This window comes from Erythrolamprus reginae, chromosome Z (genome assembly GCF_031021105.1).
Source record: "Erythrolamprus reginae isolate rEryReg1 chromosome Z, rEryReg1.hap1, whole genome shotgun sequence".
NCBI classification, from domain to species: domain Eukaryota; kingdom Metazoa; phylum Chordata; class Lepidosauria; order Squamata; family Dipsadidae; genus Erythrolamprus; species Erythrolamprus reginae.
The window spans coordinates 52,527,234-52,554,822 of NC_091963.1; the positions used below are offsets into that span (position 1 = coordinate 52,527,234).

The 27,589-nt window shown below is 41.2% G+C and overlaps 1 protein-coding gene across 4 annotated transcripts in view; it reads right to left on the reverse strand.

Moving 5' to 3' along the window:
* The window catches only part of TOP2B (DNA topoisomerase II beta), a 185,583-nt gene extending 158,454 nt beyond the window's left edge, over positions 1–27,129 (reverse strand). For 2 of the 4 annotated variants that reach the window (XM_070728139.1, XM_070728141.1), the window contains exons 1-4: positions 26,249–26,963; positions 6,707–6,877; positions 4,758–4,848; positions 3,576–3,639 (exon numbers count right to left, since the gene is read on the reverse strand). In XM_070728139.1, the coding sequence (XP_070584240.1) occupies positions 3,576–3,639; positions 4,758–4,848; positions 6,707–6,877; positions 26,249–26,329 (407 nt within the window). In that variant the 5' untranslated portion in view covers positions 26,330–26,963. Of the gene's footprint in view, positions 1–3,575; positions 3,640–4,757; positions 4,849–6,706; positions 6,878–26,248; positions 26,964–27,022 lie in introns of those variants that run through there. The other 2 variants (XM_070728138.1, XM_070728140.1) reach the window with 2 other exon arrangements.
* Between the last annotated feature and the right edge of the window lie 460 nt (positions 27,130–27,589).

Below are 27,589 nucleotides of genomic sequence, written 5' to 3' on the forward strand. Positions count from 1 at the left end.
CCTATATGTTTATGTTTGTTTGTTTGTTTTTTTTAACATCTGATTGGCTATACTGTACAAGGTTTTCTTGGTTTATAGAAAAATGTATATAGAAAAAAGGAAGCACTTTGGCTTAATAGTTAATAACATTAAGAGCATTAAGGAGGGAATTTAATTAAAAGAAAAGTATGTACCTGGATGACAAAATTACCGTGTTTCCCCGAAAGTAAGACAGTGTCTTACTTTCTTTTTACCCCCAAAAGCCCCACTACGTCTTACTTTCGGGGTATGTCTTACATTGGAAAAAAATTGAAAGGGTCGCGTTCCCGAAGGCATCTCCCCAGAGTCCAGAAGGGCAGCCGCGGGACAGGAGCCTCGTGAGCCCTTTTCCAAGTTCAACCTCAGGGCTCCAAGCGGCGTGCACGCGTGGAGCCACAGACGCGTGTCGGGGAAGCGTGTGTCTGGAGGGGAGGAGCCGCTCTGCGCAGTTGGGCAGCCCCACCTGCCTGCCGGAAAGGAGGCGGGCGAAGGAGGGCGCAGCTCCGGCCGCTCGCCTCGGAGCTGGTTGGCCTCGCTGGCTGCTTGCAGCCGAGCCTCGGCAGGACTCGGTTGCTGGGACGAGCGCCTTCGCTGCAAGCTGCCGCCCGCTCGGCTCGCTTCGGACCAGTGCCGTCCTTCGCTTTGCCAAGCCGGGGAAGAGGCCGTGGCGCCGCGGCGAGGTGAGGGGTGCGCGGGGAGCTTGGAAGCGACATCATCGGGCTCCCCCCCCGGCAATACCTCCGTGTTTCCCCGAAAGTAAGACATATGTCTTACTTTCGGGGTACGGCTTATATTAGCCGACCCCCCTGAAACCCCCGATACGTCTTACAATCAGGGGTGTCTTACTATCGGGGAAACAGGGTAGGAAAAAAAACTTGCAACTTTTTTGATGATTGATATTAGTTACTAACAACATATTGCATTTTATTCATGGAAAATTAGGTGGTACACTGTATTGTTTGAATGTATGTTGAGAGAAAATTTAAAAAAAATTTACACCCCCCCCAAAAGTCCTTCCTTCCTCCGTCCCTCCATTCATTTCATTTTTCCTTCCATCCTTCCTTATTCCGTCCATTTCTTCTTCCTTCCTTCCTTCCTTACTTTTCCCTCCATTTCTCATTTCTCCTTCCTTCCCTCCTTCCCTCTCTCCCACCCTCCTCTCCTCTCTTCCCTCTCCCATTTTTTTCCTTCTCTCCCCTTCTCTCTCATTTGTTTCTTTTTCCTCTCCCTCATTCTTTCCCTCCATCATTTTCTCATTTTTCTCTTTCTTTCTTTCTCTCTCTTTCTATCTCTCCCCCTTTCTTTCTTTCTTTCTCTCTCTCTCCCTCTCTTTCTCTTTTTCCCTCCCTTTCTATCTCTCCCCTTTCTTTCTCTCTCTCTCTCTCTCCCACTCTCTTCTTTCTCTCTTTCTATCTCTCCCCCTTTCTTTCTCTCTCGCTCTGTTTCTCTCTCCCTCTCTTTCTATCTCTCCCCTTTCTTTCTCCCTCCCTCTCCCTCTCTCTCTCCCTCTCATTCTCTCTCTCTATCTCTCCCCCCTCCCTCTCTTCTTTCTCTCTCTCTCTTTTTCTCTCTCCCCCTCTCTTTGTCTTTCTAACTCTCCCCCTTTCTTTCTTTCTTTCTTTCTTTCTCTCTTCTTTCCTCTCTTTTCTCTCTTTCTCTCTCTCCCTCCTTCTCTTTCTTTCCTTTCTTTCTCGGGCAGACCCATCCCCCTGGATGGCAATCGGGTTGGCAACGGGGCAGTGGACCTGCCCCACCACAGATGGCAATCAGGCTGGTGGTGGGCCGGTAGACCCCACTCCCCATGGACGGCGATCGGGCTGGCAGTGGGCCGGTGGACCTGCCCCCCCCGATGGACGGCGATCAGGCTGGTGGCAGGCTGGCAGACCCACCCCCCATGGATGGCGGTCGTCCTGTGGATGGCCATTGGGCTGGCAGCGGATCACTGCCCCCCCCACTGGGCTGGCGGCGGGCCGGTGGATCTGTCCCTCCACCACCACGGTAAGGGGCTTACGTACCCTAGACGGCGAGCTGAACAGCTGCCGGCAAAAGGAAGGGTTAAAGGGGCAGGAAGGAAAGCGGCCCTGCAATTGGCCCCTTTCTTTCCTGCCTTTACTGGGGAGGGATTTAAAATCTCAGCAACAGTTCTAAACTAATTGCCAATTCTAGTACAGAGGTTGGACCTCTGCGCTAGAATTCCAATCTTCTGCACTGAGATTTTAAATCTCCTACGCTATAGCGCACAACTCACCTTAGGGGGAACAGTGCTCATGGTCATTCATGCCCTTATCACCTTGAGGTTCAATTACTGCAATGCTCTCTACATGGGGCTACCTTTGAAGAGTGTTCAGAAACTGCAAATTGTGCAAAATATAGCATGGGCCTCCCTAGGTATGTCCATGTTTTTCCAACACTCCGCAGAATGCATTGGCTGCCAATTGGTTTCCGGACGCAATTCAAAGTGTTGGTTATGACCTATAAAGCCATCCATGGCATTAGACCAGACTTCTTGCAGGACCGCCTCCTGCCGCATGAGTCCCAGCGACTGGTTAGGTCCCACAGAGTTGGCCTTCTCCAGGTCCAGTCAACTAGACAATGTCGCTTGGCAGGATCTAGGGGAAGAGCCTTCTCCCCTCAGAGGGCTCTGGCCCTCTGGAATCAGCACCCCCCCAGAGATTCATACTGCCCACACCCTCCTCACCTTCTGCAAGAGTCTGAAGACTTATCTATGCTGCCAGGCTTGGAGCTATTAGACATTAGCCCCCGGCTGACAAACGTACTGTATGTCAGTTGATTGAATGGGAATGAGTTTTTTTTAATGGTCCTGCGGTTTTTTAGATTAATCAATTTAAACTAATTGGATTTAGAATGTTATATTGTTCCTTTTATATGTTGTAAGTAGCCCCAAGTCCTCGGAGAGGAGTGGCATAAAAATCCAATAAATAAATAAATAAAAATAAATAAATAAATATTCAATAGTACAATACTAGACAACCTTATGACTTATTGGATCATCCTTTAACAGAAAAGTAGTACAGTCTGTTTGAGCAAAATGAACATTAAATTTTGGTGTGACCATATTTTTTTAACCCGAATGCTAAAAAAATTCTATGATCAGTTAAAAAGATATATATAATAAATAGAAAAATAATTGTAGAGGCAAGTGAACATTAAAAATAAGTCAATATTTACTTATGTAAACAGAAAAAACAGAATGACTATAGGTGGGCAAAAAATCAGTGGAAGCAGAAGTGTTCTTGCTTGTGGGAAGGTAGTAAGGAGTGTAGGAAATCATAATCATGTTACTGAGAGAAGTATGGGAATACTGCAATAACCACAATTTTTCAAATAAAACTGAATAGCATAGAATTTTAAATTCTACAACAATGGGTACTGGATTTTTTTACGCCTACTTTAAATTAATTTATTTTAGGCAGTTTGATTCAAAAATTGTTGTAATATACTACACTGTTTTAGATAACCTGAGGGTACAAGAAAGAAAACCCAATAAGAATTTTAATAGTATGTTATCATTATAAATGAACAAACATCATACTTACGGTTCAATTGATATTTTGATACATGTCATATTCTTATCTCTTTGCTTATTATCAGCTGCATTTACTAGAATAAATAAGCATTTATTAGCAGCAATAACTTTTTTTCAAAGTTACAAATAAGAAAAATTAGTAATTACAATCAATCTCAGCAATTGTACAAGAAAGTGTTACAGGCCCAGAGTTCAATGTGATTCTTATAGAATGATTTAGAATAGTATCATCACTTTATATTTTGTATTTAGTTTTCTATTCTTTCTATATAAAAAACATACACTAAATGCACCTAGTATGTTATGTTTATGTCAGTTTTCCAAGATGAAAATGTTAACGATCAAGTTTTGAAGTCATCTGGTGTTTGGTTAAAGTATTTTAATCTTACAGATTTTCTATACTTCTATCAATTGAGATATTTCAATATCTATTTTCCTTTAATTATATAATTATATAGAGAAAAGTTGGATTTCTAAGCAAGATTCATTAAAAATAGAGAATCCTGCTAAGAAAATGTAGTAATTCTCTTGATGAAACTGCAGGAAACATCCTGTGTTCTACTTCTTCTCCCTTGGATTCCCATTCCCACCAGGTCCTCAGAAGCCTTTCGCCCTCCATTTTTGGTCATCATAGTACTTTTCTTCCTTTCTATTGAGTTCCTATAGGTATTTTCTCCCTACTGGGTACCCACAGACCACTTTGTGTTCTTTCAGGTTAATCTCCTCTCCCACCAGATCTTTGCAGGCCTATCCCTCCCGCAACATGTCAACATTTCACAACATGAATTGTGAAAAAGTATGTGGGGGCTTGGGTAGAAAGGGCTGCAGTGTCTCTGGAGTTAGTTGGAAGACTGAATGACTATTGGGATGCTGCAATGGTCATAAATCTGTGAACAAGTTGTAAATAATTTTTGGGAGGTCTACTATAATTTCAAATGGCCATTAAACATGAAGAGACTGGTTGTAACTCCAAGATTAATGTTATAATGTTAATATCTGTATAAATTAGAAATAAATTCATAATTAATTCAGAAAGAAAACATAATAACCGGATTTCTTTTCATCTCTTTAATAAGTTAACACATTTATTATTAATAACAATATATCTACAACATGCCAAAATATACTTGAATTATTGTACTTCAAAATAATTTTGAAATGTTGTTAAATTGTCATTGTTATAAATACTTACCAAGAATTTCATCAAATATTTTATATAAACCAGGAACAAAAGTGACATCTCTACAATTCATTCCTATATCTTCATCAAACACCCACATCAACTGTAAATAAAAAGTTTTGTTTTGAATAAAATTTTATAAATACATATTATTTAAAAAAACGCTTAATTTTTTTAAAAAAAACTCTCATTATATTTTATAGATTTATTTACCGTATATACTCGAGTATAAGCCGAGTTTTTCAGCCCAAAAAATGGGCTGAAAAACACCTCGGCTTATACTAGGATCATTGACAAAGTCACCACAAGAGGGCGCCATCGCTTGAGCCAGAGCGAGGAGGCACCAGCTTTTTTCCCCTCTCCCACGCCATAGGAGCTATGGGAGGGGTGGGGCTGGTGCCTCCTCTCCCTGGCTCAAGCAAAGGAGCCAGCCAAGTGCTCCAACCGAGAGGGGGGAAAAGCAATGGGAAGCCGGTGAGGTCGTGTGTGTGTGTGTGTGCATACCCCCTCTCCCCCCCACCGTGAAAAAAGCCAGCTACCTCTTTGAAGGAGTGGGTGTGTGGCCAAAGTGCCTCCTTTTTTCCCCTTGCTGAAACCGGGAGGCTTTTTTTTTTTTACTCCTTGCTCCCTCCCTGTGTGTATTTGTCAACAAATAAACCCTATCTGAGTCGGCAGGAGGGAGGAAGCCCTAGAGCAGCGTGGGGGTGGGGGTGTGAATGAAAGGGAAGCCAAGGCAACAAAGAAAAAGGGGGAGGATGAATTTTAGAGGGTGTGTGTGTGTGTGTGTGTGTGTATGCCCCCTCTCTCCCCCACCGTGAAAAAAGCCAGCTACCTCTTTGAAGGAGTGGATGTGTGGCCAAAGTGCCTCCTTTTTTCCCTTGCTGAAACCGGGAGGCTTTTTTTTTTTTTACTTCCTGTGTGTATTTGTCAACAGGTTTACCATAACTATTCCTTGCTCTCTCTGCATTGCCCTTAGTTGGATTAAAAAGGCCCCCTGCTGTCAGATTCTCCTCCCCCTCCTTTGAAAGGATTTAAACTGTTTAAAAAATGGTATTCTGTGGTAGTTGCTGTCCTTGCTTGGATAGGAACTAATAAGGCAAGAGCTAGACAGGAATTCCTAAAGCGTGTTTGTGGATCTTTAAAAGTTGCCTTTTATAAAGTGGGTTTGATAGCAAGTTTCAATTAACAAGTATGAGGGGAAGCATTTTACATATTTTAAAAATGAGTTTGATTCTTAATAGGACCTGCATATTTAGGATACAAAACCACAAGAGCTGTCTGTGTTTTGCAAGTTTTGCTTGTCTCACTAGTCTGTCTGTCTGTCTGTCTGTCTGTCTGTCTATCATCTACCTACCTACCTACCTACCTATCTGGTTTTCTATGCTGATAACCTCACAGCAGCTAATGCTGAAGCTCTGTTTGGATATACAGATTTATTTATTTATTTATTTATTTATTTAATAAATTAATTAACTGGATCTGTATGCCGCCCCTCTGCAAGGACTCAGGGTGGCTCACAGCATATATAAAAACAGAACAATAATGTAAATCCAATTAATGATGAGATGATGAGAAGGAATCCTGTTTTAAATTTACAGAGCTAGTTTACTGGTTTTCTTTAAAATAAATATTCTAAAACATGTAATCTTCTGATGTTTCAATTAATGTAATTTTATTGGTTTCCATTTTCATAAGTTACCAGTAGCCACTGCATTTTCTAATCTCGGCTTATACTCGGGTCAATAAGTTTTCCCAGGGTTTTTTTTTTTTTGCAAAACTGGTGCCTCGGCTTATACTTGAGTATATACGGTAATCATATTACAGTATAACTAACTCACCAAATGACTCTGAACAAGTGTTAAAAAATAAAAAAGTCCAAATTACCATTTGTACCATCCAAATACAAGCAAGATTTGATATATTCAGTTATTATATTAATGCTTCAAATAAATAGAAATTACCTGAGTCAAAGGTTCTACCGAACCAATGTATGTATCAGGACGGAGAAGAATATGCTCAAGTTGTGTCTTTTTTTGATAAACTCTCTCAACAGACAGCTTTTTTGAATCATTTATATTTGTGTGTCCAGGTTCTTCTTTTTTTGAAGCATTGTTTTGATTATCAAACAGCGTCTGTAATATATATAAAAATAATATAAGGTCCTAGTTTTGACCTTCTCACAAGCTTTGGAAAATGTGTTATTGGTATAATCTGGAAATTAATCTATTCTCTCTCTCTCTCTCTCTGTCCGTGTGGTGTACATACATACACACAAAGATAAAGAGAGCATTTGTTATATACACACCCAAAGAAAGAGAAACATATATATTCCATAATTTTCAGAGTATAAATGCACCTTTTTCCTCCCTAAAAGAGGCTGAAAATTCAGGTGCGTTTTATACTCTGAATGCAGCTTTTTCTAAGCTTCCCCCCCCCCCAGCCCTAACTAGGTGCTAACGATCTTCCCAGCTCTTATCTTGCAGATTCTTTCATTGTCTGCTAAGGATGTTTTCCAAGCTTTGCAGATTTTTTTCATTATTCTAATTTGCTCCAAATGTTTATTTACAGCCCTAGACAGGTGCTAATGATGTTCCCAATTCTTACCGGCTTGCAAGCTCTTTCACTGTTAGGCTTGCAAGCTCTTTCACTGTTAATCTGTATGAATAATGTCTTCCAAACCCTGTCTTTGTAGGATTTTTTATTGTTCTACTTGCTCTGAATGTTTCTTTCCAGCCCTAGGTGCTAATAATGTTCCCAACTCTTACAGGCTTGCAAGATCTTTCATTGTTATTCTCTGAGAATAATGTTTTCCAAGTCCTAAGTCTTTACAGCTTTTTTTTATTGCTCTATTTGCTCAGAATTTTTCTTTCCAGCCCTAACCAGGTTCTAACAATGTTCCCAGCTCTTACTTGTTACTCTCTCCAAATACAGTTTTTTTAAAGCTCTAACCAGGGGATAAAATAATGTGCTGAAACTGATCAAATTAAGGATGCTACCCAGATGAATATCTGGTAAGCAGATTCCTTTCTCTATTTTCCTCCCCAAAAACTAAGGTGCGTCTTATACTCCGGTGTATCTTATACTCCGAAAAATACGGTATTTGGCTCATTGTTAGGGTATGACTTATTTTGGGGAAAACAGGCTGTGGAGGGTGGCTATGGGCTCCTTTGAAATCTGCAGGGACATGCAGATGATTTTGAAAAATAGAAGGCTGGTATATTTAAGAAATCTTTGCCAAGGTGAATTTGAAAATAATTATGCTACATTTTATACTTAGCATTTGAAGAACTACCATGCCAATTTACTCATGTAAATATACGAATATACACTTAATGATAAACAAAGTGTTGAGTTTCAGCTATTGTTTTAATTTTTTAGATAAAATTGGACCTAGATAAGCTTAATTATCTGTGGAGATAAAATTGCTAGCAGCTGGTATTTTGCTTATGATTTATTCATTTATTGTTGTAAATAGTAAGATAAGATAGGAATTCAGCAATGTCAAGAGATGTTGCCTATACAGTGATCCCCCGCTCGTTGCGAGGGTTCCGTTCCAGGACCCCCCGCAACGAGCGGGATTTCGCGAAGTAGCGCTGCGGAAGTAAAAACACCATCTGCGCATGTGCAGATGGTGTTTTTACTTCCGCAGCGCTAGCGAGGAGCCGAAGATTGGGGGCGGCGCGTGTGTTTTAAAACGTCCCCGCCGACATGGGGGGCTCGCTAGCACCCCCCCGAACCCCCAACCCGAGTTTGGGGGGGTGCTAGCGAGCCCCCCATGTCGGCGGGGACGTTTTAAAACACACGCGCCGCTTTCCAATGAGTCCCGAAGACAAACGGGGAAGTTTGACGTTTGTCTTCGGGACTCATTGGAAAGCGGCGCGTGTGTTTTAAAACGTCCCCGCCGACATGGGGGGCTCGCTAGCACCCCCCCCGAACCCCCAACCCGGGTTTGGGGGTGTGCTAGCGAGCCCCCCATGTCGGCGGGGACGTTTTAAAACAGCCGCGCTGCCCCCAATCTTCGGCTCCTCGCTAGCGGGCAGGCAGGCGAGAGCTAGCGCCAGCGAACGGCTTGTCCGCGCTCGCTCTCGCCACTTTGGAGCTGAGTCCTGAAGCGAATTCGCTTCAGGACTCAGCTCCAAAGCGGTGAGAATGAACGGTGTGGGCGGGCGAAGGGCGGGCGGCAGCGAGGAGTTTGCGTGGGCGGTGGGGAAACTCCTTGCTGATGCCCGCTGCTCGCCCTCCCGCCAGCAAGAGGGGGAAGACCCAGGGAAGCCGCCCAGCAGCTGATCTGCCGGGTGCCATCTACGCATGCGTGCCCATAGAAAAAAGGGCACGCATGCGTAGATGGTGTTTTGACTTCCGGGTTGAAAAATCGCGAATTACCCTGTTCGCAATGGTCAGGGACGCAATAACCGGGGGGATCACTGTATTGCTATTTTTTAATCTGCATAGTAATTTGAATAGTCTCTTTAGTTTCACTAATTGGCTATCATAGATGGCTAAAATCTCATTCAAGAAGGAATGCTACGGAGGATAGTTTCTGAGGTAATAAAATAATATTTGGAATTATGTTAATAATCCTTGGATTCCTATATTTCATTGTCTTTAGTTTGCCAGTTTACACTGACCATAGTTTGTTGTTAAACTATAGGGACAACTAAAGGTTTGCCATAAACCAGGAAGAAAGAGAAATGAACAATAAAGATGAGGCTTCTTTAAGGTTCAATTAGTTTAAAATCATATTTATTATCCCGTGTATACTTTAGATGAACTCTTATTAATCAGAAGAATCTGGAGAATTTGGGTTTTTTTAAATGAGAAGTTACTTCTCTTTGTTATGTTAAATGTCTTTTGTTATATTAAGATGTTTGTGAAATGTGGATGTGCACCTATGGATTAGGGTGGAATATGACATGTATATTAAAATAGGAATTGTAGCTATTTTGAATAATGTGTATTAGTTTATCATTTTGTAAGGGATAAATTATTTCTTTGTCATTTCAAGGCTTTTGTTTTATAGATATTACAAATATTTAAGCTGCAAACCTTTGTCTATACAAACAAACCTGTCCAAAATCTACTTCTTGGTAAGCTAGAAAAGTGTCGAATAGACAGCATTGCCACCAGATGGATGAGTAGTCCCTTAATGATTTTTACATTTACATGGAGGGAAGTAAGCAATGGGGTACAACAATGTTCTATCTTTGGCTCAATATTCTTAGGTATCTTCATAATGACTTAGATTCTTAGAAGAGAGAAGAGAAGAGGAATTCATGAAAATTGCAATTGAGACTAATAGAGAATACACTAGAAGACAAGCTCGGGATCTAAAACGATCTTGACAAACTTGAACAATGGGCCCTAGCCAATAAAATGAATTTGTATGTAGAGAAAAGCAAGGTTTTATACTTAGACAGGAAAAATCAAATGTACAAGTACAGATTAAGTGAAACCTGACTCAAAAAAATAACTCTGAGAGGAACCATGGAGTCCTAGTGGAGGTTCAGAACTAGGTATGCAACCGCAGCTAAAAAAACCTAATACAATCCTTGCACAAAACCAGTGCCATATGTAGTATTAGTACTGCTTTATAAAGCCTTAGTTCGGCAACACATGGAATACTGCATAAAAGACATGGAGACTAAAACATGAAGAATTATTGAAGAATTTAGGTTTGGCTAGTGTAGAGAAAAGGACTGAAGGGAAATGATACAGTATTCCAGTATTTGAGATTGCAACATGGAGGGAGTCAGCTTATCTTCCAAAGCACCAGAGGGCATGATCAGAAACAATGGATGGAAATTAATGAAGGAAAGAAACAACTGGAATCAAGAAGATGCTTCCTAATAGTGAGAACAATTGTAGGGGCTATGTGGCTGGAGGTTTTTAAGAAGAGACTGGTATGCCACTTGTCTGAAATGGCGTGGGGTCTCCTATTTAAGAATGGGGCTGGACTAGAAGATCTCCAATGTTCCTTCCAGTTCTATTCAATTTAAATCTCCAACCCTAGAAGACCTTATAGTTGGAAATAGGTGGAAAGAGTTAGTTTCTAGAACTGTTATATAAGTAATGCTCTGGAAATTAATCCTTTCCCGTTTTCTTTTTCTTCCTTCTCCTTATTTCCATTTGCATAATGCTCACAGGTCTGCTTGCATACTGTAAAGCAAGAAGTGTACTGAACATGTTGAATTTGCAAACAAAATGGACCTCTTGGAATATAACCTGTTCATTGATAGAACAATATGCTTGTTTACATTGGAATACAGTAGTAACCCTAGATACGAGCATAATTCGTTCCAGAGGGGAGCTTGTATGTCGAGCAAACTCGTATCTGGAACAAATAGCTTTAGACTTTGTTTTTCCCCTCCGAGATAACCAAAAGCAAGGATTCTTGCGCCACCTAGTGGACGCTCGGCTCGTATCCCGAATTTGAGCTCGGGACTTGAACAGGAATGTCTCTCCCCTCCTGGCTCGTATCTTGAAATACTCGCATGTGGAGCAGCTCGTATCTAGAGGTACTACTGTATAGGAACTATTTTCTGCCTTTTGCCTTGAAATCTGGAATATTAAATTTTATATATGTTAATAATGTTAAAATCTTAGATCTTTGTTTGAATCTTTTCCTGGTAATTAAATTGAAGAATGAGGAATTTATTTATTTCATTTGCCCTTTATGGAATGGGTTTTATGGTTCTTAGTTAAGAGGACTGAATATATTATGGAGTTGTTTATATAGGCCATCATTAGAGCGGGAATGAACCCTAACAGTTTTAGGGATGAGAGGAAGACCTTTTCATTTTTATTGTATTTTTCTTTTTTAATTTGTATCTTTTAGTGTTCTACTTTAAACCCTTAATAAAATTATTAAACAAATATTAATGTAAAATTATTAAAATAGTCATTAGATTGAAAAAAACAACTATCATAGAACGTCACAAATTTCTTTTATCTCCAATTACACTTAGAATTCTGTTCTGTTCTGATCTACCCAATGGGCTAGAGAGGAATTTAGAGCCTTGAGTTAATTGTTAGAATAACTCAGTATTTTAACTGATACAATTGAAAAATAATTGCTTCCCCTTCCAAGCCTGACATAGTTTGTATTAAACGGTTGTCTTTTCCTTTTAAAACAAAATAACCCAGACATTCAATATATTAAATCTTTGGAATGAATAGTATTTCATTTTTGAATCATTCATCCTTAAAGTAAAAATGGGGCAAAATATTATTTATATCCACAATGATAGATATCTGTATATCTAATTACACTTGAGATTTCCTCCCAAACACTTGAATGATCTATTTCTTCAAAAATACCCTCCATCCAATATAAGATTAAACTTTATTTGAAACATATCAACAGCAATTCTGAAAAGCAATTTTTTTGTAGAAAACATTGATTTTACACAAAATTTTTCATGTTAACATTGACTATTAGAAAGCGATATTCAGCTTTCTTGAAGATAGTACTAAACTTTTTATAGAATGGAAATAACTCTTAAAACACTTGGCATATAAATAACTTGAAATATCAGTGGCATTCTTTTTTTTTTAAACCCTGCTTTTTCTGGAAGGATCATTAAGTTATAAAAGATAAAAGGCAGTTGAAATGATTCAACCTATTTGGAAATGGGGAAGCAAGTTTGAAAACAAAATTAACAGTTACCATCTGTTATCAACCATGTATGGATATTTTGTAACCTAATGCATCCATGACAAACATGCACTATCTTTATTGCAGGCATTCTGTGAGGACATGCAACATGCTCACAAAATTGTAAATTAGCCCAAAAGGACTAGCAAAAAAAGGAAAAGAAAGCTTGCCTCACCTTCTTTAAAGCAATCCACAGAATGAGACATATGGGGTCCAAGAAGTTACCTTTCTTACTAAAACTTTCATTCAAGTACAGTGGTACCTTGTCTTACGAACTTAATTTGTGCCGTGACCAGGTTCGTAAGTAGAAATGTTCGTAAGAAGCAGCAATTTTTCACATAGGAATCAATGTAAAAGCGAATAATGCGTGCAAACCCATCTGTGAATTGTTTTTAAGCAACGCTGGCATTCTGATTCTTGTTCAGGGGCGGGTGGAGGAGGCAGGTGGTGGTGGGGATACAGTGGAAGCTGCCTGGAGGGAGCCTCACGGGGGGATTAACATGTCCGCCCTCGACGGTCTCCTCTGGGGCTTAAGAGTCAAAGCAGGTGGCTGGGCCGGCTTTAGCCCTAATCCTGTCTTAACAGGGCTAAGGCTCCTTTAACCCCAGCCCACGATCGAGCCAGAGAACTGAAGGAAGTGTAGGAAGCTTTCCTCTTCCCCGTATGCTCTCCATGTCTCCTCCAACTTTCATGGAGGGTTTCTAAGCTCTCCTCTTTATTTATTTATTAAATTTGTATGCCGCCCCTCTATGTAGACTCATAGCGCCTCACAGCAATAGTAAAAAACAATGTAAAATAGAAATCTAATATTTAAAAAACTAAAAACCCATAATTTAAAAACCATACAAACAACATACCATACATAAACTATATAGGCTTGGGGAAGATGTCTCAATTCCCCCATGCCTGACAGCAGAGATGGGTCCTAAGAAGTTTACAAAAGGCAAGGAGGGTGGGGGCAATCCTAATTTCCGGGGGGAGCTGATTGCAGAGGGTTGGGGCCGCCACAGAGAAGGCTCTTCTCCTGGGTCCCGCCAGACGGCATTGTTTCGTCGAAGGGACCCAGAGAAGGCCAACTCTGTGGGACCTAAAAGGTCGCTGGCATTTATGCGGCAGAAGGCGGTCCCAGAGATATTCTGGTCCGATGCCATGAAGGGCTTTATAGGCCATAACCATAGAAACATAGAAGACTGACGGCAGAAAAAGACCTCATGGTCCATCTAGTCTGCCCTTATACTATTTCCTGTGTTTTATCTTAGGATGGATATATGTTTATCCCAGGCATGTTTAAATTCAGTTACTGTGGATTTACCAACCACGTCTGCTGGAAGTTTGTTCCAAGGATCTACTACCAACACTTTGAATTGTGACCGGAAACTGATCGGCAAACAATGCAGACTGCGGAGTGTTGGTGGCACATGGGCATACTTAGGGAAGCCCATGATTGCTCTCACAGCTGCATTCTGCACAATCTGAAGTTTCCGAACACTCTTCAAAGGTAGCCCCATGTAGAGAGCATTACAGTAGTCAAATCTCGATGTGATGAGGACATGAGTGACTGTGAGCAGTGACTCCCGGTCCAGATAGGTGCACAAGGCAAACCTGGGCAAACGCCCCCCTCGCCACAGCTGAAAGATGGTTCTCTAATGTAAGCTGTGGATCAAGGAGGACGCCCAAGTTGCGGACCCTCTCTGAGGGGGTCAGTAATTCCCCCCTCAGGGTAATGGACGGACAGATGGAATTATCCTTGGGAGGCAGAACCCACAGCCACTCCATCTTATAAGGGTTGAGTTTGGGTCTGTTGACACCCATCCAGACCCCAACAGCCTCCAGGCACCGGCACATCACTTCCATTGCTTCGTTGACTGGACAACTGGGTATCATCAGTATACTGATACCTCACCCCATGCCCCTGGATGATGTTGCCCAGCGGTTTCATGTAGATATTAAATAGCAGGGGGGAGAGGACCAACCCCTGAGGTACCCCACAAGAGAGAAGCCTAGAGGTCGACCTCTGACCCCCCACTAACACCGACTGCGACCGACTGGAGAGATAGAACCACTGAAGGACAGTGCCTCCCACTCCCAACCCCTCCAACCAGCGCAGAAGGATACCATGGTCAATGGTATCGAAAGCCACTGAGAGGTCAAGAAGCACCAGGACAGAGGATAAACCTGTCCCGGGCCCGCCAAAGATCATCCATCAACGCGACCAAAGCATTTTCCGTGCTGTAGCTGGGCCCGAATCCTGACTGCTGAGGGCCTAGATAATCGGCTTCTTCCAAGAACCGCTGGAGCTGGAGTGCCACCACCTTCTCAACAACCTTCCCCATAAAGGGAAGGTTGGAGACTGGACAATAGTTGTTGAGAATGGCTGGGTCCAGGGAAGGCTTCTTGAGGAGAGGGCGCACAAGTGCCTCCTTGTAAGGAGCCGGAAAGGACCCCCTCCTGTTATCCAATCGGAGTCAAGGTCCACCCGGATCTGAGCGACTTTATCAGCGAAAAATGTGTTAAAGTCCTCGGCACTACTCTGCAAGGGCTCCCCAACTCCCTCCTGGTTAAGAAGGGAGCGGATCACCCTAAAGAGCGGCCGGGCGAGATTCCGCTATTGCAATCAAGGCAGCATGATACGCGCATCTTGCCGCCTTTAGCACCACTTTGTTAGTCTTAATATGAGCTCTTACAAGTGTTTGATCGGATTCGGACTTACTCTTCCTCCATCGCTTCTCTAGACGTCTCTTCTGGTGTTTCAGCTCCCAGAGCTCCTCATTGAACCATGGAGCTCTAAGGGGTCTAGTGCCAGGGAGAGGTCGCAACGGCGCAATCCGGTCAAGAGCCTCAGCAAGAGACTCTGCCGAATTGTGGACGTTCCCCATTTGCTCTCTGTGCCCTCCAGCAATTACGGAGGGTTTCTAACCTTTCCTCTTCCCCATTCTCCATGAAAGCTGGAGGACACATAGTGAGCAAAGGGTGAAGAGGAGAGCTTATAAACCCTCCGTGAAAGCTGGAGGACACATGGATAGCAAACAGGGAAGATGAGTGTTTATAAACCCTCTGTGAAAGCTGGAGGACACATGGAGAGTAAACGGGAAAGAGGACAGCTTAAAAATCCTCCATGAAAACTGGAGGACACAGAGAGAGCAAATGGGAGTTTCCTTCACTTTCTTCACTGCTCTGTCCTCCAGCTTTCACGAATGGTTTACAAGTTCTCCTTTTCCCCGTTTGCTCTCCATGTGTTCTCCAGCTTTCACGGAAGGTTTATAAGCTCTCCTCTTCCCCGTTTGTTCTGCATATGTCCTCCAGCTTTCACGGACGGTTTATAAGCTCCCCTCTTCCCTGTTTGCTATGTGTCCTCCAGCTTTCACAGAAAATGGGGAAGAGGAAAGCTTAGAAACCTACCCCCCCTGAAAGCTGGATGACACATAGAGAGGAATGGAGGACCAAACGAAGGCAAATAGAGTGGAGACAGGCAGCGAGGAGAAGTGGAGAATAGAGGACCAAACAAAGGGAAATGGAGGCGGCTGGAGACGTGATTTTGGAAGCAAGATGGGGTGAAGGAAGCAGTAGGCGAGGGGGGATTTTGGCAGCGGGATGGGGCGGCTGTGGAGAGTTCCTCTGACACACCGTTTCAGCTGCAGCAGCCGAGAGAGAAGCGAGGGTTCGTAAAACGAAAATGGTTCATGAGAAGAGGCAAAAAAATCTTGAACGCCTGGTTCATATCTCGAAAAGTTCTTATGATGAGGCGTTCATAAGATGTGGTACCACTTTACTTCTTTGTTCTATACAAACTCACTTCTTCAGATATGTTGGACAATCTTACCTCATTTCTTGAAATAAAAAATGTATTAGGATACAATAATATATCATTTATTCTTGAAAACTCACTTCCTGAAGTACACCATGTTAAGCTATTGATCTCCTATTGATTTTTAATCATTCAACATTTCAAATGCCTTATGAGATTTACAAAGATATGTGAATTGTATGTCTTATGCTCTTTCCTATCAGATTGTTTTTCCTAGCTTTGCAAATGCTTTTGCTTACCTACCTTACCTTCTTGATTCTTTTTGGGAATACTTATGGTCACCTACTGGTGTTCCCCGAGAAAGTAAATACACATTAATTATTCATTCACTGTTGTATCTGTTTTGACACTTGCCAACCTGCACATAGCTCCTGACAGGAATATCTTAACATAGACATATTATTTCCTTGGAACATCTGTCCTCTGGAATGACCATGTAAACTTGAAAAAATATAGGCTCGGTTTAAGGCATGGGTCACCAACCTTTCAGATCTAAGGAACCACTAAATTCATAATTTTAAATTCCATGGACCACTAAAATGAATTTCTAAAAAAAGATAAACAGTATTTAGTGCAATATAAAAAATGCAAATAATTTTTCTGCAGACCACCAAAACTTTCTCAGGGAACACCAGTAGGTGACCATAAGTATTCCCAAAAAGAATCAAGAAGGTAAGGTAGGTAAGCAATACAGGTGTAGATTTGATAGGAAAATGTCACTGTAATATTTAATTTTGATGAGGCAAAATGGATCAAAATCATATTTACATTTATTCACCGCTTCCGTATTCTGTGTGCATCTTATCTTAATCGAACTGACAGAAAATTTAATGGATGTTGTTGGCTTATAAATTAAAATTTCTAGATTGGGAGTAGGGCACAATATAGTTTTATATATGAATAGTTTCAGATTTTTGGAATTGAAGGGGGTTTTGGTTTCTGAAAACTAATATTTAGATACTTAATGACTATATATTGTTAAGAGTGACAATTTTCTATCGACTTCCTCAGATTGCTAGTGACAATTTTATGAAGATATAAAAATGGATTCTATTTTTTTCAAAATATAAATAATTAAATAATATATTAAACCAAATAAACACCAGCTGGTAAAATGTATTGCAAATCTCTTTTAATTTAAACTTTAAAAGTATCAATTTAAAGAATTTCTGCAATTTATTGAGAAAGAATATTTAGGGTCAGACTGTAGCTATAACCAAATACACACAAATTATTACATGTACATTAAATTATCTAGGGTCAATATACTTTTAATCAGTAAATACAATGTGTTTTTACAGAAATCAAAACTTTAATTGATTTATAGGAATTATCCAGAAGAAATGCTACAAGTTATATTTTACTAATAAAATATGCAAATAAAACTTGTATATTATTCAAATGTAATTGAAACTATCATTTATTTGCTTCATTCAAAATTGTGATTCCTATAAAATTTGGGTATAGGGGTAGAAAAATCAAGGCATAACCTTGTTGCTGAAAATGTTAGTAAGGACAGAAATAATTTATTATCAAATAATATGATTGAAGACTAGGGAGAAAGATTAATTAAAGTTTTTTGGAAACTACAAAATGCATGTTTTCACATATAGCCCTATTGATATATTTTATTTTATTTTTCAGACTATGTTTACCATAGAGGGGCGGCATGCAAGTCCAATTAATAAATAAATAAGTAAATAAATAAGTAATATTAAATCCATAATTTAATGGAGCATTTACAAAGTAATGCATATTAAAATGCCTATTAAATCCATAGTTAATCAATGTTTGTCATTCCAATCAACTTTTTATTTATATTTATACAAATAATATATTTTTTCAATTTACATAATTTGTTTAGACATAGTGACAAAAATAAATTGACACAAAAGATGCAATTTATATGAATTATCCAAATGTCAAGACACAGGAGACTTTATCTATTGTTTTGGGATTATTTTAGGAAAAAGTTTGGGGATTATATCCAGTCATATATTGACAATTTGTTTTATTTTTAAAAGCTAATATTTATGCACACATGTGATAGATTTTTATTTAGCTGCTATAAACTGTGAAGTGTTGGAAATTAAATATTTATTTGCTCTTATATTTTTCATTATATGCAAAGTTACTATTTTATTTTATTAAAAAATGTAGAAATACCAAAGAATCAAAATGTTAATTGATTGCTTTTAAAATAATTTTAATAAGATTATTTTCTTATTAACCTTTCCCCACCTTACTATCTTCCAGATATGCAAGTTTCATATTCTTAATTCTTAATCTGTTAAGCCATTGTTAATGAATATGAAGTTCAGAACTCTAGAAGGCACTAAAGATTTGGAAGTCAAAGTTACTAGTGTTGTAGCTAACAAATTAACATTTTACGACTGAAAAGGGAAGATTAATGACTTCCAAATAATAATAGTAATAACAATAAAATACTATCCATTACACATTGGTTGGATTAATACATATGTCAACAAATTATGAATCCTAGCTTCTTGAGAAAAAAGTAATGAAGGCCAACTGGCAATTGTAATTTTACATTATCATCTATATCAGTGATTTTCAACCTTTTTTGAGCCGCGGCACATTTTTTACATTTACGAAACCCTGGGGCACATTGAGCGGGGGGGGGGGCAGCTAAAAAAAGTTTGGACAAAAAAATTCTCTCTCTCTCTCTCTTCCTCCATTTCGCTTTATTTCTCTCTCCCTCTCTTTTTCTCTCCCTTCCACTTTCTTTCTCTCTCTCTCCATCCCTCTTTCTTTCTCTTCCTTCCTTCCTCTCTTTTTTGCTCTCTTTCTCTCTCCCTCCCTACCTCCCTCTATGTCTTACTCTCTCTCTCCTTCCCTCCGTCTCTTTCTCTCTCTCTTGCTTTCTTTCTCTCTATTGCTCTCTCTCATGCTTTCTTTTTCTTGTTCTCTTTCTCTCTCTCTCTCTTGCTTTCTTTCTCTCTTGTTCTCTTTCTTGCTCGCTCTTTCTCTCTCTTGCTTTCTTTCTCTCTCTCTTTCTTCCTTCCTTTCTCTCTCTGAGCTTCGCGGCACACCTGACCATGTCTTGCGGCACACTAGTGTGCCACGGCACACTGGTTGAAAAACACTGATCTATATAATATAAGAAAGCCAATTTTAAATCATGACTGTCATGTAGCTTTTTGTGTAATATCTGAAATATGGACTTTTGCCAATTCTAACAAATCTGTCCACAATTCAAACCTAGACATTAGCAGAGAAGATATACTATAAAATAACCCTTTTCCGTCTTCTGAAAACTTCCACTTGCATGCTGTCTGCTGATGTGCATAAATGTGTTCACTGTTCTAGAAGTGTATGCTATGGTGACTGTGCATGCCTGAAATTAAGCGCAAGAGTGATTTTTATGTTTGTTTGGACTTATGAACAAAATGGATTTATAAACATTTGCCTGAAATATAACCTGTTTGTAAGTAGGGGAATGTCTATCTATATTTGTTTAAATATAACAGCAGACTATAATTATTTGTGGATTCCTTGTTAATTTCACAAAGTGATTGATATATGTGTGCATGTTTTATGCCTAGCTGTTTAATAATAAAACATTTCATTGCTGAAATTTAATTGGCTGCAACATTATCCACCTTCCCAAAACAGTTGGAGGCCTTATCTTGTGTGTTTAATGTTGGCAATAAGTAGTTTTTGAGGTTTGTAAGTAATACATTATTATTTATTATGTCATTATCTTATTGTGAGCTGCTGAGTTCACAATTCCAATTTATTTATTATTTGGATTTCTAGCCCAAGCTCCTCTGCAGACTCAGGATGGCTTACAAAACAAGAATAAATACAATGAGACATGTAGAAACCCAAATATTAAAACCCATAAAATCTAATATAAAAAAACCCAATTTATCAAAAACATTCATTCATTGCAATCATGCATATGAAGCAAGATGCCAATATTCAACAGCCCGAAGCCTGTCAGCAAAGTGAGTTTTTAAAACCTTATGAAAGGCCAGGAGGATGGGGGCAGTACGAATTTCTGGAGGGAGCCGTTTCCAAAGGGCCAAAGCTGCCACAGAGAAGGCTCTACTCCTAGGTCCCCCCAGGTGGTATTGCCTAGCTGATGGGACCTGGAGAAGGCCAACTCTGTGGGACCTGACCGGTCGCTGGGATTCATAAGGCAGCAGAGTGTTCCATAAGTAACCTGGTCCCAAGCCATGTAGGTTTTTATAGGTCATGACCAACACTTTAAATTGCTTGTTGGAAGATGGTACTGAAGTTTGCAAGTTGTAAAAGTAAGTAGTGATCATATGACTAAGAGGAAATGCAACCGTGAAACTACAAAGTGACTACCAAGTACAGGTAAAACTCAAAAAATTAGAATATAGTGCAAACATTCATTTATTTCAGTAATATAACTTAAAAAGTGAAAATATATGAGAGATATTCATAACATGCAAGGCAAGATAGTTCAAGCTATCTTGAACTATCATAATTGTGATGATTATGAGGTACAGCTCATGAAAACCCCAAATCCCCCATCTCAGAAAATTAGAATATTACATGTGATCAATTAAAAAAGGATTGTACATAGAACAATATCAGACCTCTGACAAGTATAAGCATGCATGTGTACTCAGTACTTCATTTGGGCCCCTTTTGCAGCAATTACTGCCTCAATGCAGCATGGCATGGACACTATTAGCCAGTGGCACTGCTGAGATTTAGATTTAGATTTATTGGATTTATATGCCGCCCCTCTCCGCAAACTGAGGTGTCATGGAAGACCAGGATGCTTTAATAGCGGCCTTCATCTCTTCTGCATTGTCATGTCTCTCATCTTTCTCTTGGCAATGCCCCATAGGTTCTCTATGGGGTTTAGGTCAGGCGAGTTTGCTGGCCAATCAAGGACAGTAATCCCACGGTCATTAAAGCAGGTTTTGGTGCTTTGGGCAGGTAACAAGACCTGCTGGAAAATTTAAGTCACCATCCCCAAAAAGTTTCTATGTGGATGGAAGCATGGAGTGCTCCAAAATCTCCTGGTAGGTGCCTGCATTAACCTTGCACTTAATGAAGCACAATGGATGAATACCAGCAGATGACATGGCTCCCCAAATCAACAGACTGTGGAAACGTTACACTGGACCTTAAGCATCTTTCAGTGTGTGCCTCTCAATTCTTCCTCCATGCTCTGAGTCCTTGGTTTCCAGAGTCTGTGTTGATTTGGGGAGCAATGTCCTCTGCTGGTATTCATCCACTATGCTTCATTAAGTCCAGGGTCAATGCAGCCGTCTACCAGATTTTGGAGCGCTCCATGCTTCTTTCTGCATGAGTTTTATGGGGATGGTGACTTAAATTTTCCAGCAGGACTTGTCACCTGCCCACACTGCCAAAAGCACCAAAAACTGCTTCAGTGACCTTGGGATTACTGTCTTTGATTGGCCAGCATATTTACCTAACCTGAACACCAGAGTATCTATGGGGCATTGCCAAGAGAAAGATGAGAGACATGACACCGAACAATGCAGAAGAGCTGAAGGCCGCTATTGAAGCATCCTGGTCATCCATAACACCTCAGCAGTGCCACAGGCTAATAGCATCATGCCACATGGCATTGAGGCAGTAATTGCTGCAAACTGCTGCAAAAGGGGCCCAGATAAAGTGCTGAGTACATGTGCATGATTGTCATAAGTCCGATACGGTTCTATGTATAATCCTTTTTTATTAATTGCATGTAATATTCTAATTTTCTGAGATGGGGGATCTGGGGTTTTCATGAGCTGTACCCCATAATAATCACAATTATGACAAATCACAGCTTGAACTATCTTGTCTTGCATGTTATTAATGTCTCTCATATATTAGGTTTTAAGTTACATTACTAAAATAAATAAACATTAGCACAATATTCTAACTTTTCAAGTTTCAAGTTGGTAATAACCTATAAAGCCCTATATGGCATCAGACCAGAATACCTTCAGAACCATCTTCTGCCACATGAATCCCAGTGTCCGACAAGGTCCCAAAGAGTTGGCCTTCTCAGGGTCCCGTTGATTAAACAATGTCTGGCGGGCCCCAGGGGAAGAGCCTTCTCTGTGGCTGCCCTGGCCCTCTGGAATCAACTCTCCTGGGAGATTAGAACTGCCCCTACCCTCTTTGCCTTTCATAAGTTACTGAAGACCCACCTATGTCATCAGGCATGGGGAAATTGAGATACCCCTGGGCTTATATTGTTTATGTATGGTATGATTGTGTTGCATTGTTTTAAATGACGATTTTTTAGATGTTTTTTAAATATATTGGATTTGTCACATTGTTGTTATTGTTGTGAGCCGCTCCAACTCTCCGGAGAGGGGCGGCATACAAATATTATTATTATTATTATTATTATTATTATTATTATTATTATTATTAATTATTATTCACCTGTATGAACTGCAATAATCTCAGACACATTGTGATGGCCCCAACTACAAAGATGAGGACCCGGATTGTGGGGGCAATAGGCTGGCTCTGTTAAATAGTTCTATTGCTAACATGTTATGAGCCGCCCTGAGTCTGAGGAGAAGGGCAGCATAAAAATCGAATAAATAAAGAGTGATCATAGGTCCTGTTCCTTCAGCACTATCACAACTTCCAATGGTTGCTAAAGGAGTGGTTGTTCAACAAGAATTATAAATGTTTAAATTTTGGCTTGCCTGGGCTACAAGAGGAATTGCCTTGGCCACATCTAAAATATATAACTGTATATAAATCAGATAATAACAATAAACTTTCATGATCTTGTGCTAGCTGCTGAATGCCATCTGGTGTCCTGGGTTGGACATGCTTGATCTATATTTAAAATACCCACCTTAAATATCTGTTAAAGAAAATAATTCGAAAGAAAACATCAAAAATACTTCTGAATCATCGCTACTCTAAAAAATAAGCTAGAAACATTCACTTGCAACTTAAACTATACCATGTATGTGATGTGTTATTTTTTTAAAAGTTTGGTTTGCTTATGAGAAGACGGCCTTTACTGACATTTATTTTATTTTTATATTTATATTTTTATGTATTTATTTTGTCAAGTAAGTATTGGTAGTATACATAGATATAACACTGTCTATATACATGAGATGGGTACTAATAAAAGGGAAACAGGACAGGGATGGTAGGCAAGCGGGTGCAATTATGCACACCCCTTACATGCATAAGATACAACAGGTTGAAGCACTTCCAAAGTTACAAGCCCACTTATACAATATTGCCCCTTTTGCACTTTGCAAATACATTTTGTATAAAAAGCAAAAGAATGAACTTTTTAGGTAATACATTATTTTCTATCATTCCAATGCTGACAAAAAATCTTAATTTATAAGACTGTAGTCTCAGTATCCTTTACTTTTAAGATGCAGCTGCTTCTGTAAAAACATATTCAACACAAAAAAGGTGAGTTTATTAATTTTACAAAGAAACAGCAACATTAATACGAAAAGTAGATTTTAAATATTTTCCCAGCACCACTTCAAATTCTAACACTTTCTTTGTTCATGCATCTGTAGAATAGCAGCAAGCTCTTTTGATAAACACATGAACTGCTTTCCTACTGTTGTGCTATGTTGCCTTTTTTATGGTCAGTTACAATAAGGAAGTGACCCTGTTTGAACTTTCTGTGAAACAAGAGAAATAGAAGTTAGTAATAGGCTAAAGCAGAGGTCCCCAACCTTTTTTGCACCAGGGACCGGCTTTAAGCTAGACCAGTTTTCCATGGCCCGGTGAGGGGGGGGGGGGGGGGGGCTAGCTGTCAGCGGCGCCGTAAAAGGGGCGATCAAGAGAGGAATGGGTGAATGAATGGACGGAGGGTGGGAAGGAAGGAAGGAAAGAGGGAAGGGACAGGAACAAAAGAAGGGTGCAAAGGAAGCAAGGAAAGGTGTGAAAGGGGAGAGTAAGAGAGGAAGGAGTGAAAGAAGGGAATGAGGGAGGAAGGAAGGGAGGAAGGAAAAGGAAAGCAAGAAATGGAGGGAGGAAAGGAAGGAAAGAAAGAAAGAAAGAAAGAAAGAAAGAAAGAAAGAAAGGGGGAAGGGACAGGAACAGAGGAAGGAAGCAAGGAAACTTATGAAAGGGGAGAGTAAGGGAAGAAGGTAGGAAGGAGAAAGAAAAGAAGAAATAGAGGAAGGGAAGGTAAAAGAGAGAAAGAAAAAGAGCAAGAAAGAAAGAAAGAAAGAGAAAGAAAGAAAGGCAACTTCAAAGAAAGGCTCACTGAGCATCTCTCACTCTCTCTCTCTTTCTATCCCTCTTTCTTTCTTTCTCTTCCTTTCTCTCTCTCCTCTTCCTTTATCTCCTCTCTCTCTCCCTCTCTCTTTCTCTCCCCCTCTCTCCCCCTTTCCCTCTCTCCCTCTCTTGCTATCTCTCCCCCCTCTCCCTCTCTCTTTCTCCCTCTCCCTCTCTTTCTCTCTCTCCCCCCCTCTCTCTTTCTCTCTCTCTCCCCCTCTTTCTCTCTCTTCTTCTCACTTTCTCTCTCTTGTTTTCTTTCTGTCTCTTTTGCTTTCTCTCTCTCTCACTCTTTCTTGTTTTCTTTCTCACGCTCTTTCTCTCTCTTGTTCTCTCTCTTGCTATCTCTTTCTCTCCCCCCCCTTTCTCACTCTCTCTTTCTCACTTTCTCTCTATCTTGCTGTCTGTTGCTCTCACTCACTCTCGTTCTCTCTCCATTCTTCTCAGCGATGACGCGCGCACGCCCTGCCCGCCTCACCTTTGCGAGAGCACTTTCGCCCCGGGCTCTCAGCAAGGGGGTTTGGAGGAGAGGCGGGGCCGGCGAAGGTGATATTGAATGTCGGGGGAGAACGGGCGGCTGCAAGCGCTCCCTATCCCCCTGCTAGCCCACTCGGAATATTCAAAATAAGAAAAGCCTTCGCCGGCAAAGGTTTTTCTTATTTTGAATATTCCGAGTGGGCTAGCAGGGGGATAGGGAGCGCGTGCAAATACCCGTTCTCCCCCGACATTCAATATCACCTTCGCCGGCCTCCGCTGAGGAAAGCCTTTGCCGGCATTTCCTCTCGTTGTCAAGGAGGCGCAGCGGCGGGCGGAGAGAGGGAAGGAGGGGGGGGGGCAGCGGCGTCCCTCCTGGCCTTGGCGGGCCGCCCAACCCTCCCCACCTCCTGCAAACGCGGCGGGCGGCGGGGGGAGAGCGAGGAGCCGGTTCCGGCGGGCGCGGGGCTTGGCTGGCTGGCGGGGGGAGCGCCGCTGGTGATGCGGAAAGGCCGAGGGGGCCCTGGCGCCGCGGACCGGCTGAAAAGCTCCAACGGCCCGGTCCCGGTCCGCGGACCGGCGGTTGGGGACCTCTGGGCTAAAGTACAGTATTCTTTCTATTGTGTCTCTCTCCCAGCCCCACAATCTTTCAAGAAAAAAAGATTACTCTTAATTAGCCTAATTACGTGTCCATTTTTCTCTTATACTGCTGCACTTTGAATACTCTCGTCCAACCAACTAAATTATATTCTACTCTAAAATTGAAAATGCTATCATTTCATGATTTTATTATTTTGTGACAGGATACATGAAGAAAACTTTAAAATACATGTAAGTGTAGAACAACAAAAACTGGACTGGTTTTTCTATAGGGGAAAGCTTTGTTCAGAAAGCTACCTCCTTGGTATAAATCTAAACAAATCTAACAGCTTTACAGTCACGAAAACTAGGAAGAGGCAAATTGCACTTCTCAAACAGTTCAGTGAAAGAGACGTGTAATTTAACGGCATGAATACGAACAGCAAGGCCCTCCAGCTAAATAACCCTCGCTGAAGTAGCAAATACTGCAGGCCCAGAACAAACATGTCAGCCTCCCCATGCCATCAAATCCACGATTCCCGTTGCCTCCATTCCTTTCGCGGGCCGGGAATAACCGTCCCCCGCCCGAATTTCTCGTATTCCTTCCCGCATCTCCATCCTAATAAGCATCCTTGCTCCTTCATTATTCCCTTGGGGCTTCCACCTCTCGCTTTGGTCTGGACCTATTAGGAAATCATCAACAGCGGGAAAAAGAAAGAAATAGGGAGAAAATGCCAGGCAACTTACCACCCAGGTTAGACCCCCGCAGCCGCCGCCGCCAGCGGTTCCTCCACTGCCATTGCCGCCGCCGCCTCCTGATTTTGCCATTGTTTTATACTCGTTTTACTATAAATAATTATAAATATAAAGGCCTAAAAGGGGGATGGTGGAAGGGGGGGAGCCACTCCGGAGCTACTCTCTCTCGTTTCCTGCACCGCAATTTCGGGAGGTAGGAGGAGTTCCCGTTCCACAGAGAAAGGTTCTGCCCACCCAGCTCGCGCGCGGCCTGCACACACAAAACAGAGATATGGAACCCAAGGCTCAGGCGAACGTGCGCCCTCCCCCTTCCCCCACACCCCTAACTTAGCTCCGAGGCACGCGCGCACTTAAACGACGTGAGCTACCACAGAAACGCGCACACACAAACAGGTTTCACTATGCACGCTCTCCTATACAATTTTCTTCAGAAGCTTTATAGAGCCTCTGAGTTCTTGTTTCTCTACTTTGGGTTTCAGAACACAAGTATTTCTTTCATATTTGAGACAGAGATTTTTCTTTTAAATACCGATAAATTAAAAAAACGACTCGAAATCAACTCGCGGGGCCCAGAGAACGCTGCAGATGGGGGAGGGGAAGTCTGTTCGGATGACGCTCCCTACACCAATGTTGGGCGGCGGCGTAGCAGATAGGCTCTTTGGAGTCTTGTGCGTAACCGCGGAGGTGTGGGCCACCTTTTTTCTTCAAAGTAAGATCCGAACTGCCAAGAGCCCGAGTAAAAAAAAACGGCCTGGCAAACCTCACCAATTGTCCACCCGCGGAAAGGCGCTATATTCACAAAATAACTGCACTGCCCCCGTCCGGCATAGCTACTGCAACCTCCAAATCCTCCATTCCTCCTCTCCCCACCCTGCTAAGCCGCAATCAGCCAATTATAATCGAATGACAGTCGTGCAGATCTCGTCTTCTACCAATCCCGAAAAGGCCATTCCAGAAGCAGTTCTACCTCATCGCGGGTGGCAGCAAGGGAATTCTTTTTCAGAATGAGGATTTCAGAGAACGAAGGCTACGTTTCTTAATTTAAAAAGAAACAGAATGAGATCATTATTCTCCAGTTGCTAAATTCCTGGTTAAGGCCACGTTCGTTCTTTCAGACGCAGAGGGCTAGCAGTGCCTATATTAAAATCGCTTTGTTGTTAGCAGTGCCTAAATTAAAATCGCTGATTTTGGATACTCTAGGTCAGTGATTTTCAACCTTTTTTGAGCTGCGGCACATTTTTTACATATACAAAATCATGGGGCACATTGAGTGGGGGGGGGGAGTGGGGGGCTAAACAAAGTTTGGACAAAAAAATTCTCTCTCTCTTCCTC